The 17,174-nt window shown below is 34.7% G+C and overlaps 1 protein-coding gene across 3 annotated transcripts in view; it reads right to left on the bottom strand.

Moving 5' to 3' along the window:
* Positions 1-17,174, bottom strand: part of LOC123869426 (protein numb) — a 32,940-nt gene that overhangs the window by 14,618 nt on the left and 1,148 nt on the right. Inside the window, exon 1 of one of the 3 annotated variants that reach the window (XM_045912347.1) lies at positions 11,084-11,396. The exons of 1 other annotated variant lie outside the window; for it this stretch is intronic. Coding sequence is in view for 1 of the 2 variants with exons in the window: in XM_045912346.1 (XP_045768302.1) it covers positions 2,003-2,074 (72 nt within the window). In the remaining variant the exon portion in view is untranslated. Of the gene's footprint in view, positions 1-2,002; positions 2,959-11,083; positions 11,397-17,174 lie in introns of those variants that run through there. One more of the 3 variants, XM_045912346.1, reaches the window with a different exon arrangement.

Below are 17,174 nucleotides of genomic sequence, written 5' to 3'. Positions count from 1 at the left end.
TACGCGGTCTTAACATACAAATCTTTGAGCCCCTGTAATTTTAAAACTACATATTTTTAGAAAAATCTAAAACACCACAGAAACAGACATTAGTTTCTAGAATATGTCTGCAAAATTTCATGGACTTTGGTTGCTTAATATTCAAATGAAATTGGAACTACGAGTGTATGGAGCGAGTGACGGAGAGAGCCCTGTTAAACGCCATATTTGAGACCATTATGCCATTAGCCATCACCATATTTGAGACTTGAATAAAACACGAGTATCGTATTAAATTCACAAGTGCAGATTTTAAATGCGCTCCAGTTTTGAATGTAATACCTACTACGCGGAGCTTTGTTTTCTTTTAATACAGCATAGTAGATGTAGCAAAATGAAAAATTCTTACGGCGAGAAATATAATACCTATTGCCTACCGTATTCTGATTTGTTAATATAATGTGGATAACGCTGATATAAATGACTTCGAGATATAATAAGAATGCATAGCATAACCCTTAGCAATTAGCATAAGAGCCAGAAGTTGGCCTACATCTCCAGGCGGGGTGGTATCAATGAGGATTTCTCCACAAAAAAAAAGAGTAATAGAGGTAAGTACATGAAATAAAGAAAAATTTAATTTTGAATTACATGATAGTCTTTTCACAATTAAAGATGTACTCGTAGTCAATAGAATAGGTAAGTCGAGTTGTTTGAGATCACAGTGGTAAAACATTTGAAGCTTTGAGTTTTTAAAGAAATTCAAACATTGTAAGGTAAGGTTTTGTTCTTGTTTGTTAATTAGTTAAAATCCCACAGTGGATTTCGAAACAAGTTTAAAGACTATTTGCCACTACTTACTTAATATTATATTTGAAAGAAGGTCAAAGATGTTATGTTAGTCGGTTTAAGGTTGTTTCGGTCTTTCAACATAATATTGTAGAATACAACTAACCTAAACTTAGTAGATAGGTTCTCTATAATGTGGTTAAAATTAAGAAGTTATTGGACTGGGCAATGTGAGAAAAGTCAAAGTCTCTAACTACATCTTTCTTTGCCTCTTTGTTGGACACGTAAAATATCTTAAAAGACCCATTGCCTTTGCCTCCGTCACTCTGACGATTCTGTCGTTAGTAAGCGTAAAAGTACTGGCGTTGAATAAAATAGCAAAAAAAATATAACCTTCCCGTTCTCAGGAAATTGGACAGAAAACATCGCGGAATTAATTTAACTGGTAGATACTGTACAGTTCGACGAATGTTTTTCTGAATTAAATAAAACACTAACTTCAGCCGAAAGACCGATATTTGACCTTAATATTCTCGTTGACGTCAATAATATCTACTGTATATCTATACTCTCTGTAATTTCGGGATAGTTTCAATGTCACTACAAACTCAGAAGACTACGAATTGAGTTAAAGCAATTATTTTGTAATATGTAACCAATTTACGGGTTGAATTGTTAATAGCCAACAATTCATGATTAAAGTTGGTTATTACATTATTAAATTGGCATTCCGAACCAGTGGTAAATTATTTGACGATTCAAAAGCACTTGTAAAAGTCTATTTGAATAAAAATATTTGAATAAGAATATTCTATTCTAAATGCCTACTTAGACATGTAGTTATTTAACTATCCACACAAGACCTATTAAGGAATCCGTATTGAATATCTGGTATCGATTTCAGTTAAGCTTGTTTCAGGCTAAAGGTCGTCACTACCGTAGAAATGATCTGAAGATATATAAAAAATATTAAGTTCCAAAAATATTCAGTGAAATCACTATTTTAGCAGATGACATTTTTTTTTAAATGTAAGTGTAGGTACCTACCTACGAAGTTTTTTAGAACATTTTAAAAATTTGCAGAATTTGATATTTATTTGGAATGCCCAATAATACAACTGCAGAAAAATATTAAAATTAGGTTATTTAGGTACTTACTTACTTAAATTTTACTTATGTATTAAGTACAATATATAATTATAGTTAATAAAATAAAAAATGTGTTACATCGCACCATTTTTAAATCTGCATTTGGCACCTGGGCACGGTCCAATGGCTCGTGCGGAGACGACCCTTGGTTACCCATCTTGAGTTATTTTTTTCTGCTTGCAGGTAAAATCCTCAGGCACTGAATTCACTGCACATGTTAACGACTCACGTCAATTCACAGCGGACTATTCTTCGAACACGAACAATGCAATTTGCAACATTTCAAAAACTCAACTCTTAACGGCCGTTCCGCAAAATAATATTCGTGAGTGTCGTCTTCTTTCCTCAAATAGTTCATCACTGTGCGTATCAAAGTAAGATAATTAAGGCAATTTTGATACTCGGTAAACATGGCACAGCTTAGAACAAACAATAAATAGTTAGTTCAGCGGAATGTTACAACCTTGACGACTTCTTATTATATTTATTTTTTACCGGTCCCTAATTATAGCGATAAATTACTTTTTGATTCATTTGTTTTGGCTGATGCCACAGTCATTTTAATTTTGAGTAAAGTTTTAAAGAATTTAAGAAAAAATTCAAATCAGCATCTAAGATGCGATAATCACAAGAACGAAATCGTGTGAATTCGATAACAATGAATTTTAAAAATGGGGGTCAACTTTTCCCACAAACGATGAATAAACGCCGAGAGGCGCATTGAACCCGGCACCCGGTTCGCGGGGAGAGAGGGGTAGGTAGGTAGCTGGGAACGACAGCCGATGCCAGCTGAACGTTATTTTTTCCCACAGCATTGTTCTTTGGACCGTAGCATGTAACGTTTACGGAACTAGATCACTTTTAGAACACTGCACGAGCACTATTTCCAAACGTTTCGAACACTAAACTACATTTTGACTAGACGAAGAATTTGAGTAAAGATGAAAAGTTTGAATAGTGAGAAGAGCGCGCGCGCCGCGCGTGAGGCGGACAACTTTACTGTCGTACTGACTGGTCGTACGGCATGCGGTGTGCGTGAATCGCGAACCCTGCAGTGTTGAGTATGGAGTCCCCTTCCGTCTCATACCTCAGGCCTCGCCCTGCGACCGACCGGTCCTTGCATTGTCAACATTGAAGACCGGTGAGATCATCGAACAGTCAGCTAGCCTTTGATTTGAATTCGATGTTTTCATTGGCCTAGACTAGACAAATGACCAAATATAAAATCTACAGAATCTGTAGTTTGCTCATCAGTTTTGGTCGGTAGTAGGAGATCACAGATTTTTTAAAGTTTCAAGGACCTATAATTTTGTGAAGTTAACCTGATGGGATAAATTTCTAAATGTAGATAGGATATACATTACACACATATTGCATCCAAATTCCGAAAGCTCTCAACACATGCGCCTACGCAACAGCTGTTAATGGCGCGTGCGAGTGGGACGGACGCAGGTGGTCCTGGCCAGAGCATATTCCATTGGCATCTGAACACATGTCACACAATATGAGACATTTGTTAATTGAGAAGTGGAGTATTTATAGCAGCACAAGAAAAAAATGATGACAAATCAGACCAAAAAAATCAAAGCTGCACGAATTGCATCAACCGAGAGTGCCGGCATACTTAACCCATTCGTTTTTAATTTCTCATGTTTAGTTGAGTCATGTACCATTAGTCATCTTACTTCAAACGGATTCAGAGTCAAATATTTTATCCATTGCTCTTTAAAAAATATTAGAAAGGAATATCAGAAGAAGCTCAATACAATTTTTTTTAATGAAGTAGCATTATAGATAGAAATGATTTGCGTGATAGTCACACCTCCAGAATTAAATAGACATCAACAAACGAAGGAGCTTGCTCACGAAATAATTTTTTTCGATCAGTTTTAAGAATAAAATTTTATTTTCAAACATAATTTGAAGCTCGTGTAAGAAATAGCTGAGAGGATAATGTGATGAAGGATCTGAAAGTTTTCGAATTCTACAAGAAGCATTAGATCGATCAAAGAAGAGATTGCAGATTTTTCGTTGCGGAAATCAAGACTGATCTTATCCCAAAAACTTTACATAAGTGCGGTTTAAAATTTAAATTAACCCGCTCTATCATTTATAGAACGTACGAAACCGCGCCTGTAGCGTATTGTTTAATAGGATCAAAATTTTCGGACCGATGAACTATGTATTATAAGAATAAAATTACGTTCTTAATAAAGAAACCCATTAGGTAATTTACTATAAATGTATCTTCTCAATTATAACAATACTATCGTATTTTAGTGCGATGAAATTTTTGGCACTGCTGTAGTTGTCCTAACCAAAAATAAATTAATCAGACAAAGCAATATTGTGGTATAATAATATATAGAGCTCATTCATAAGAAAGTTAAGAATCACACAGCGGGCGATAGAGATAGCTCTCTATGCTTGCAGATTTTCGTACGTGATCAATTCAGGAATGAGGAGATCTATAGGAGAACCAGAGTAACCAACATAGCTTAACGGGCTCCAAAACTGAAGTGGCAATGGACAGGTGCAGGTCATATAGTTCGAAAAACGATAGAGGTTGGGGTCCTAAGGCGCTAGAATGGCGACTTTACACCGGAAAGCGCAGCGTTGGGAGAACCCGTGGTGGAAAAACGACTCAAACGAGTCCCAGGGAGCCGCTGGATTGGGTTTTCTGTCCAGCTGTGGGCGTTTAACGATCGATAATGATGATGATGAATATTGTTGTAATTTAAAAAAATAGGAACGTTACAACAGCAATCGAGCTCTTAGGTGTGTCTGATTAAATATACTGACTAAACCGTTTAGATTCGTTTGGAAGTTAACTGACGATAATTAATTTTATGAAGGTTTTAATTAGGACTGTACGAGTACATACTACAAATGACTCATGAAGGAACTAAAATTAACTAGAGTGAGCTAATTGTCTACACTGCACATGGTTCCTCTTATGCAATAGGTAATTTAAAAGAGTGAAGGAACTTATATTTCGAAAATCCTTGCAATTTTTTCACATTAAAGGTGCTCATATGGATGCGTTTCCAGTTTCCACTGAAGCGAAGGGGTATGGAGGTGTGTTAAATAGACCAATCAGGTTATCTTAATAATTTTATCACGTCATCTCTCAATAATCTGATTGGTTGTGTTGAATCTCTACCTTTACTATTACATATTCTGAGCCTATCTACATCATGCCTGTTCTAGAAGAAAGCAATCGCAAACAGTAATAAGACACACCTCAATTTACCCTAGAGTATTTACTGTTGACAATCGTACATTTGGCTTTCCAACGCACAGACAAACAAAATATAAGTACACATACTCTTAGAATTTGTAACTATTTACTTGAGTAGATAGACCCCACCCACCTAACAAGTTTTTATTTATTTATTGTTAAAACTTACAAAGAAATATAAAACATTAGTATACAGCCTTCTTCTAGAAACTTTAAACCATGTGAAAATAGCAAAATTCTCGAATAAATGTGCACCAATAAACTTCCTGGCCTAATAAGATCAACGATCTCTAGAAAAACAGTGACAACAAGATGGAGTCAAAGAAGACGGAAAAGTACTAATAAGATTAAGAATCCATACAATCCCTAAGGATAAGGATCATTCACAGAAACCCAAAAACAACGCAACATTCGACGCTTAACTAAGTAAATATTTAGAATTAAACATTCAAGACGTTACTTACTTCTATTCTGTATTTACATACCTAAGGCTTTTTATAAATGCAAAACAAGTACAAGTTTTAGAACAATTCAAATCATTGTATAGCACATGCACATTGCACATACAGTAGAAGAGATCTTAAATAGTATCTATTAATTTTTTTTTAGATACAAGTTAGCCCTTGACTGCAATCTCACTGGCACTGAAGCGGACTAACCTGGAAGGGGTATGGCAGTTTTTCATTAAATCCTTTGGTTTCTACACGGCATCGTACCGGAACACTAAATTGCTTGCTGGTAGGGTGGTAACTAGCCACGGCCTAAGCCTCCCACCAGACCCGACTAGAAAATTAGAAGCTATAAAATTCCAAACCCTTGCCGGAAATCGAACCTGGGACCTCCCACTAATAAGATCACAGCGCATAACACTGCGCCAGGGAGCTCGACATTGATGGAACAATGGTTTGTAGTACCTATCCAAAACTTCATGCAGATGACGCCGAGGACACTGACATTGTTACGCTTTTAGATACCATAAAATTGCCGACTGTGTAGGTACCTATTACATCTATTTCAGCGCATTCAACGAAACAACCGTTATGCAACGTCAGGGTCGGTGGTCTGTAGACAGAGTGATATCAATAGCAGAGTGAACTAGAGTGGGGAAACTCTCGGTTTGATCCTTAATCTATGATATTATATGTCAAATATTAGGCTATGGTCACAGTTCACGATCGTGATTTCTAATATCATGTGCGTTATCAAATATTGACATTATGTCATGTATGATTAAAGTGTCGTATGGCGTCGATAAAAACGAATCTCCTTTTATGATATTTGTAAAGACATCTTCTAAATTACATCTTTTTAGTAACCAAGGTCTCACTCCCATTTATTATTCTGCCGACCCTGACTTGACTGTTCAGCATTTTATATACTTAGTTGTTTGGTAAAACGTCATGAATGACGATCCTATTGAGTTTGCAGAGCCAGCCAAATGCTATCAAATGACCTCTAAAATACCTTTGGATGTGGATAAAGGTATCTCTCAACAAGATCGCGACGTTTTGCCAGACACCTTGTACCTACTTTAATGTTGAACCTAACACTCATACGAGAATTTTCATGTAAATCAGTTAGGTCAGTGTTATCACTTATTCGTTATTATTTACATAAGTAATAATAGCTGATAATCTAATGATTACGCTTTTATTAACCCCCGACCCAAAAAGAGGGGTGTTATAAGTTTGACGTGTGTATCTGTGTATCTGTCTGTGGCATCGTAGCGCCTAAACGAATGAACTGATTTTAATTTACTTTTTTTTGTTTGAAAGGTGGCTTGATCGAGAGTGTTCTTAGCTATAATTCAAAAAAATTGGTTCAGCCGTTTAAGAGTTATCAGCTCTTTTCTAGTTTTCTTGTAGAAAAGAAGGTTAGATAACCGTTAGGTTCATAATATTATGTCAATTGACAAATGTCAAGCTGTCAAGATGGACGTTGCTTAAATACATAATTATTTATTTGAAAATGATGTTTTGGAAAACTCAGATACTTTAGATCGTAGGCGCGGAATAGTCCAAGAAAATCAGTTCAGCCGTTTGAAAGTTATCAGGTCTTTTCGGTCTTTTCTAGTTACTGTAACCTTCACTTGTCGGGGGTGTTATAAATTTTTAATTTACACTTGTGTTGGTAAAGTTGAAATAGACCAGAGACCCGAGTGACAATTACTTAATAGCTTCAATGATGCGGAGTAACGTAACTAGTTGAAACTGTCAAAATTGTATGGAGACGTCTAATGACAACGTTCTTTCGTCCCTGCCCATACTAAATGACTGATTTATCTATCTATAGAAATCACATGGTTACACTAGAGCCTCTAGTATTATTTAAAGCCGATTAAAATAAAATAAAATTAAATGAATGTTGAACACACTCGATTGATATAAAAGTTCAATTCCACTGAAATTGACGTATTATTAGTAGAGGTCAGTGTATAAACCTCTTATTGTACATCGCTTTCATATTTACCGACCGTTAGGTTTTCTTTAAAATGTTTATGGATTTTCTCGTGAAGTCTCAAATTGGATTTGCTTAGTTATACATCCTATACAAAACTAGAACCTACGAGATTGTTGAATACATTTAAATATTTGACTGCAAAATTGATATCTATTACATTTTATCTATTGGGTATACTTTTCTGTTCAAACTTCCATTTTTACTGGTGTAAGTTGAAGATCGGTTAAGATCATAGCTATCTATCTGCTTTCCGAACCGGTGATAGAGTCACTATGACGCTGTATAAGAGATAAATTATTGTCCTACATGAAATAATAATAAAAAAAAAATGATTTTATTTTGTACAAATGAAACGAACTTTTATATTTTTTGCAAATCTATACAATTGTTTTATAATTAGCTTGATATAAAATAAAATCATCTTTGTTATCAATTCTTTAGCCTTCAGTGTTCATAGTAAGTATAGTTTCACGTGGAAAAACAAGAACTTCATGATACTAAGAAAATCAATACACACAAGACACTGCTTCATAAATTATGTAGAACAACAAAGACTTCTAAGCTTTTGACGTGGTAATTTAGGACAAGTTAGTTTGGCTATCTGATGGTTGCAAAAGGCGCATAGACGTTACGGTGTGACATGAAGTCACATGCACTGTTATGTGAATACGATTATTTTCTAAACAAGCCATTATATAACGGCTTTAGTTCTATCTTCGGCAGGATTGAACGCTTAATTTGTAGAGGTATCGCTTGTGGTATATTTATCGGATATACTATATTGTGATCACGTTCCGAATAAAGCGGATGTCACGATTGTGTGAACAGATTGCCGATGTAGGCTTCTACGGCCTTTGCGCTACCAGTTACTAGCCACCGTTCGCTAGGATCGGATATTTTTATTTGTCAACGCCGCGACATAAATCGACGATACGCAATAACATCTTGAGTTTGTGCAGTGCAAGTGCATTCATTTATTGACGAACAATCAACAGTGACAGTAGAATTGAATTTAAATAAAAGAGCAGCAGACTAACATTAGTATTATTAAAGTGAAGAAGGTATTGAAGTAGACAATTTTTTAAATAAACCAAAAGTTTCTGGCGGTCAAGACGGCGCAATACGGAGCGGAGGCGATGACTGCATGGACAATGTTTAGTTGGAGGAGATTGTACAGTGGCAGGGCCGCAGAGACCTCGGAAGACTCCCGGGTAGAGCTACCAGCGGACACGAGACAACTTGTTTACAACGTGTATGTTTACTTCAGCCGGCGGCCGGGCAGAAGCGCCAAAACTTCCCTAGCGAAAACCGCACGAGCGACTATGCTGCCAAGGGACATAGTTGCCGATATCATACGGGACCGATACCGAGACTAAAATAATATTATCTGTAATACGTATTTGTAATCGTGCTTTATTAATAGAAATATGATATGTTTTTACACTACAAGAAGGTACCAACAGGTAGGTTGATAGGTACTACATGGAAGTACATAACAACTCATAAACAGCGTGGTATGTTTATGGTCCAAACTACACACAATAAGGAAATTAATACTAAGTAACTATATGATATTATAGTAATGTACATAAATTGCTCACAAGGCTGAATTTAAATCCACATTAACTAAGTAGCTGTGAGGCCTGCCCTAGAGTGCATCATGCCCTCAATTAATAAATCAGAGAATCTCAAGAGATTTTTACCATTCTCGATCTAAGCAAGCGTTAACGACATCTGGTAGCAGAACGTTGCAACCTGCAGCTATAGTTAATACTGCAATTTGTCTTTTTGCACTATTGAATATTAAGTATGAATATCATATTATTAAGTAAGTAATTAAAATTATTGGGTTTAACAAAACTTTTTATCAGGTCAGACCTCTATGAAAAGTAAACTCTATAATTTTGTTTTGGGTATAAATAATAATAATACCCGTAATATATTCCAACTATTTATGATTATAATCTTGATATAAAAGGCAGCAGAGCACAGCTCAAACTAAGTTAAGAAATGTTTTACTTAAATATCAGTGGCATCGATTCTCTTGGTTTTGATTAGGTATCTGCATTTCTTATTTTTGACATTGCTAAAAAAGGACGGAACATGAATTTTAAATTTAAAGACACAAAATTTTAGTGCACGCTACAAAACTATAGGTTCGCAACTGGCAGCTGAAGTTTTGACAGTTCTAAATTAAATTTAAAACTGTGTCTGTCCTTTTCATATTACACTGGTAGGAATGGGAAAGTACTCTAAAAAGTACTCTACAATTTACCTAGTTGTGACCGGAATCAATGATTCGAATCGATAAGTTTTAGAGTATTCGCATCTTACTCTTACTAACGCAATATGAAAAGGACGGACATAAATTGACAGTTTTAAATTGAATTTAGAGCTGTCAAACCTCGTGGATTATAGCTCTAAGTGTAAAATTCATGTTCTGTCCTTTTTTAGCAATATTAAAAAGAAAAAGATGCAGATAATTTAAATTTAGTTTGGAGAAAGACTACAGAATCGGCGCCATTACCATTATAAAAAATCTGATCTCATATTATTACGTGTGCAGATAATGTTTACGCACATGTTCGTTATTACTTATTATATTAGTTTGTCACCTATCATATTATCATATCAAGTAGGTATGCCTTGTCTATCAGATATAGATAACACATTGTGCATCTAACTTTGTAAATAATAAAAGTTATCTGTAATTTGAAGTTCATATTCCTTTCTTCTCTTTCCTTTACTAAAGTTAACTTATTCAAGTCGTAGGTAATGAATAATGACTATCATTATTGATATATCACTATCAAAATGCATTCTAAAATGAAATTCAGTAATGTTAAAGGTATTTATTGTTCATAGTGTCTACTCGTTTTCGTATTAGAACAGTATCACAACAATATTACTTAACAAATAAATAAAGTATCATCCTGAAAGGTTTTATCGGTTTTATCGCATGGCATATTTATATTAAAGTGGTTGTGTAGCAACGGTTGAAGCCTCCTCCATTCCTTCTAGGTCTCACAAACTTCTATACAAAGTAGCTAGATAATTACTGCGTCAAAAGTGTAAAACTATTTTTAACCAACCCAAATTCGACGTGTTTTTCTCTAGTCATATTAATAACTTTACCATAGTTACCATATTTAACGTTCCTTAATTCAAATAGACCTCGAATCGATGTATAAACAAAGAGTGAAAGGTCAGATATAACTGCAATCTACTACGAATTCCTTAATCCACAACCGCAAACCTCAGTGATCAGATAACCAGGTTATTGTTAATCATATAAATACGCCTTATAGAGAAACCGGAACAAAGGAAATTGTACTTAAATGTTGATTCACTACAGTGTCTATTTGAAAAATATATTCTCGCTGCTCTAAATGTTAAATACTTATAAAAGCATCATCTGTTATTTGGACATAAAACACATGGCTCGTACAAAGAACGGCTACTTACAAAATAGATCTTTTCGTGTAACACTTTACACAAATCCACAAAGCCAAGGCACAAGCTGCACAAGTAGGCAACACTATCGGTTAGACCACTTTAGACTTCACTCAGTTGTATAACCAGTTTCTACGCACGCAATATGTTTTTGGTCCTTAGTTGCGTGCCAAAATGCTAAGATAGAAGATGTACGCGCCCAAATGTGAAGTGTAGACTGTAGACGTCGCTAATTACTTTACTGCACTGACTATTTCAGGCGTGCGAACAAGTGAAACACCAGCACACTCTGATTCACACGGAACAACTCGACGCGAATGTTTCGACACCTCAGATATTGATGAAGGTTAAACCTTCTTGTTCTCTCAATTGCTGAAGCGAATAAGTCCTTTCTTTGCATCTCTACATTCTGATTTTTATAACCTGTTATTATAATTCCAAAATTGCTATTTTTTTGGGTCCCGTTCCTCAAAAGGAAAAAACGGATCCCTTATAGTACAAGTAAAGGAAAAATTCAAAAACCGAGTATTTGTGGTTACATGAACAAATAATATTAGTATTTTCAATTTTGAAAGTAAGATATACCAAGTCGGGTATCATATGAAAGTGCTTTACCTGTACATTCTAAAACTGATTTTATTTATTTTTGTGCATACTTAATAGTATTGGAGTTATCGTGCAAAACGTCGGATTTTTTCCCGACATTTTACCCGAGTACGGAACCCCCGGTGCGCGAGTCTGACTCGCACTTGGTCGGTTTTTGTACATCCAGGGAAATATTGCCCCATTGTGCCGTTCAAATTTCATCAAGGTGCTATGAGATAAAAAAATTGATTAGGTTTTTTTAATTTAGATTAAAATAAAATCGCAAGTTCTGCCCGCAACCGTTGCTTGACCGTACAATTAAACTATACCATGGGTTAGGCAACGCTGACAAAAGTGAACAATTCAACAGAATTATTAACAGGCGGAAAATTATTCCATAAGTATTATTTTAGGAAATTCATAAGTATTATTGTAGTTTTAACTGGCTTATCCTTATGTGGTATGGTATGCAAGAATGGTATCACAAGCAGAAAGTTTTTTAATAGAATGAAATTGTATTTTACATTTTGTTGCTTTTAAACTAAAATGGATATTGTGTAGTGTAACTGTAAAACATTGCCTCCGTCTTGTGGCCTCCACGTTGACTTTTCCGGGATGTTTTAGTTTTTCAAATACCTAAACACGGTAACAGCTTCAGTAATTATAAGTATAAGCACTTTGATAGGTACCAATATAAACCCAAAGATATAACTACTAGTAGGTAGGTAGTAGGTGGTAGTTAGTGAGTGTTACATAATTATAAAAGTACTTAATCAAAATGCAGGATGTTGTAGGAGGACACATAGATGAATTACACATTAATTAATTTTAAATTCAAGACTGCCTAGATTCAGATAACTTACACAGTAAACAAAGCATATGTCTATTTAGTGAGAAATAAAGACGTTTGCTCTGGGAGTTTGTTGAACTGGAAGATAAATACGAAGATTGAAGGTATCGCAGATGGACTATGGATGGAATGCACAGTAGGTACACAAACGTGAGAAGGCAAACGAAGAACCGCGATGAATGGAAGAAGATTGTGGAAGACCGTGAAGGAGACCAGAACCCACAAAGACTTGTAATTCCGCAGGATGATGATGAAAAAATTCCAATCAATAGCTTTGTTCAAACCTAATAGAAAAACACGCTTTACCTTTTACCAGCAAAACCTACGACATACTCATTTAGAAAAACCTGTCTGTCTGTAAAATTATTTTACTAAAGATCAGAATAAACCTGACTTGAAACGTCTCTATCATTTGTGTACTTGAAGATGTGCTTAACTTAGGTATGAGAATGATATTGAATACTTACAATCGTAAAAACCGAATAATTTCAGTATAAATAGGTACCTACTTACTATGGTGAAATTATTAATTTATTAATTATTGGTGCAATTATAATTGTTATCTTCTTCTTGAGTAAATATAATTAAGTAAATAGGTGTTTGTAAGTACAAAATGATAAGACAAAATTGTGCACCGTGAAAACAAGAGCGACCGAGTGTTGCAGGAATAACATTAAGTAAGTATCAATATATAACAGTGATAGCCTAGTAGTTAAGACGTCCGCTTTCTTTTCGAGGTCGGGGGTTCAATCCCGGTCACGCACCTCTAACTTTTCTTTTCGGAGTTATGTGCGTTTTTAAAACAATCAAATATCACTTACGCTCACTACTATTACTCACGCTTTAACGGTGAAGGAAAACATCGTGAGGAAACCTGCACGCCTGAAAGTTCTGCATGGTCTCGAAGGTGTGTGAAGTCTGCCAATCCGCATTGGGCCAGCATGGCAGACTATGGCCTGAAGTCTAAACTCTTCTAACATTGAGAAAAGACTCGTTCTCAGTAGTTGGCCAGCAATGGGTTGATCATGATGATTCTCAACTTTAGAATTATTACATAGTGAGTTTAGACTTTTTAAATAATTAAGTAAATGTAACACTGAATATTAAGATATTAAAATATAAGGATATTCGCCGGTCAGTCTTTTTGATTCATCTTCTGTAAATTTTGAAATAAAAAGGGTTCCGTAGTTTGGGAAAAACTCAAGCAGTTTTTGGTTAAATTAGTCTACCATCTCAAAAACTAATTTCTTCGCTTTGCAAGCTTACGACCTGAAAAGGGGAACATATTTTCATCGTCGCTATTTCGACTTATTTCTGTACTAAATAGATGACTTTTTTAGATAAGGTCTTTAAAAATCCTGAGAGAACATTTTGATTTTCATCATTAATATGTATATAACGTCCGAAATTTAGTTTATTAAGTAAGTATAGGGCACCTAGAATATTTTGTATTTGGGTAAAGGTTACCTACCTAGGTACTCGTAATATTATCAATGTTTTATTTGACCTAATTAGATTAGAAATGAAGTACAGATTGCGTGCTCGGATAAACAAATGCTAGCACGTGTCGAATGTGCATCTGTGCAACACACAACATGGACGTTCAAAATGTATCTACACAAGTGTAAATTAAAAATTTATAACACCCCCGACAAGTGAAGGTTACAGTAACTAGAAAAGAGCTGATAACTTTCAAACGGCTGAACCGATTATTTTCTTGGAATATAGCTAAGAACACTCTCGATCAAGCCACCTTTCAAACAAAAAAAAACTAAATTGAAATCGGTTCATTAGTTTAGGAGCTACGATGCCACAGACAGATACACAGATATAAACGTCAAACTTATAACACCCCTCTTTTTGGATCGGGGGTTACAAAGAAAATAAAATAACGCAAACAAAACAATAGATAAAACTAAAATAAGTAGGTACATCGTTAAAATGATAATTAATTACACTTACATAATTATAAAGACTTAGCCTTTATCTCGGAATTATATCTTTGAAAGTACCTATCATTTCAGACAATGTGAAAGAGAAACTATTTTTTTTTATAAGATAGGTTTCTCTATACCAAGCAATAAAATAACGCCCGGAAGACAACCTATTCTGATCTTGATGAGAAATTCTACTCAATTAAGAAAATGTTATTCTTGATCTTGGCGGAAGAGAAACAATAGTGCAAGGTTAATAATCTCTTTCGATATTCCTTTTAGTTTTCGCGCGAACTATGGCAGAACAGATTTAATTACTTAGGTAGATCATTTTTTCCTAACAATAGATTATGCAAATATCAAAATAAATGTATTTATTTAAATAGATTATGTAAATGCATTGACCTAAGAAATAATTTTTTGTGTCCATGAAAATATGTAAAGAAAATATCAATAAGAGACGATACGGATTGTAACGTAGTCTGTAAAATTGGAAGTATTCCAAGTAAAATCCACCCACTCATTCCGGAAAAAATTAAAATAGTTACCAGAGTATTTCCAGTATAAAGCATTAGGGCGGAAACGTCAATAGGGAGAATACGAATAGAGAATACGTCATTATGGTAGGGGCTAGGGTCGGGGGCTAGCTAGTCAAGATGATGAAAACGATGATCATGATGTACAGGCTACCTACTTAGTTTTTAAGTTGCTTCGATAAATTAATTCTTATAATTATACTACAAGGTGGAGGTGACCTTATTTTAGTGGTTAGAGGTTTTCGAAACTTGTTTAGGAGTCTACTATTTATTATTACAAAGACTATTATTTGTAATTCAACACGTAGAATAATAAATATAGACTTATGACCAGTCAGGTGTAATACATAGGTATTGGTCAGAGATTTTCAACCAATGTAAATAACTAACATCAAACTAGCAGTCTGCGCCACGTCTTCAGCACTTTTAAAGTAGCTACCGCGTTATTAATATATAATTCCATCTATTTTATTCCTTAACTGACAAAGCATTTGTCCAAGAAGTTCCTGTGATTTGTTTAATCAGCTTTGGTAATATAGGTCATAATAGACCTGTGAAGTTACTATAAAAGTACGACTTCATATTGCAATAGTCGCTAGCAATATCAAGCCTCTATGGTATTATAAGGTCACCGTTACTTAAAAGCATGAGCTTCGCGCGCTACCTGGTGAAGGCGTCGCGCTGCAGATGTCGATTTCTCAACTGATTGTTAGGTAGGTAGGTATTTAGCATGGTTCAGAACTATTTATAGTGAACTATGAATATTAAATATGACATAAATTGCAGCTTAGGTATTTAAACATAGTATTGTCCTGTTTGTTTTTAATAAATCCTTTATTAAAATGAACAGAATTATTATGTATTTAGAAGCGAGGCTGCTTCCTAACGGGCGTTTGCCTCAAGCCAGATATCCAGTAGAGCAGCTTGCTAAGGCACAAGCAGTCAAGATACATGCATCAAAGGAACTTTGACCTCCAAGACGAGCTCATAAGGACACAAGAGATTTTTTTAGAAATATGTATAATTAAGCTAGGTAAGCAGCAGGAAAATAGATAACTTAAGATTTTCCTGCCATCAACAAAAAAGGTTTTATGACCATAATAAATCTATACTAATAAATAAAATTGGAGTGTCTGTCTGTAATTTCGAAATAACTACCTCATATTAAGCTCATATGGTTATTTGAACGATACCATAACTGAATCACACGTTTTTAAAATTTTTGTCTGTCTGTCTGTCTGTCTGTCTGTCTGTCTGTCTGTTTGAAAAGGCTAATCTTTGGAACGGCTGAACCGATTTTGACGGGACTTTCACAGGCAAGTAGAGGATTGACCAGGGCGTAAAATAGCCTACTTTTTTAACCGACTTTCAAAAAGAGAGTTGTGTTTTTCTACCTATGTACACCGAAATCTCCGAGATTTCTGAACCGATTTGCGTCATTTCTTTTTTAATCGATAGAGGAACTTTGCGACATTGTTTCATAAAAAATTTGGAGTCCAACTCCTCAATCCTGATGCTGCAGGGGATCTGACCAATCCACGCGGGCGAAGCTGCGGGCATCAGCTAGTAAATAATAATTTTTATTTCAGGCAATAATAATTATAACCCATATAGTAACAATTATTATAACAAAGATTTTAATTATTATGAAGCAGATTCACAGTAAATTAATTTTATTCAATCTGAAACAACAATAAAAGTTTAAAAATAAAAAACCTAATTAATATAAGTAAATAAAATAGTAACATAAAAACAGAGCTGAAAATATTAAAAACAATCTTAGTGAAGGTGTTGTTGTCTTGAGCTTGTCTTTTGAGAAATTTCAAAATGATCTAAAAAAAACCTAAATTCACATGAATGAAGTTGTGGGAGTCAGCTAGTGTTTGGATAAAAATATTCAAAAAAACCACTACAATTACCACTGTGAAGTGGAAAAATATGCTTTGTTTGTAGGCAAACATATTGAATAGCTGGCAAACAAAACCAGTTAAGACTGTGAAATTAAATTTCACAGCACTGTGAATAAAACTTTTTAGACTAGTGTGAATTTAGAACCCTCATAGCTTTAGTTTAAGGTTAAGGTGAGTAAATAATTGTACCCATAAAATTGGTTTATTAATTATTATCATCTATAGAACAATTGAACAGATAATAAAATTTAAATGATTTTGATTGATTGATATTTTCAACTGACTTCA

Source organism: Maniola jurtina, chromosome 11, assembly GCF_905333055.1.
Source record: "Maniola jurtina chromosome 11, ilManJurt1.1, whole genome shotgun sequence".
Taxonomy (NCBI): domain Eukaryota; kingdom Metazoa; phylum Arthropoda; class Insecta; order Lepidoptera; family Nymphalidae; genus Maniola; species Maniola jurtina.
Note: the sequence above shows the minus strand (reverse complement) of the source record. Positions and strands in the feature narration are given on the sequence as shown.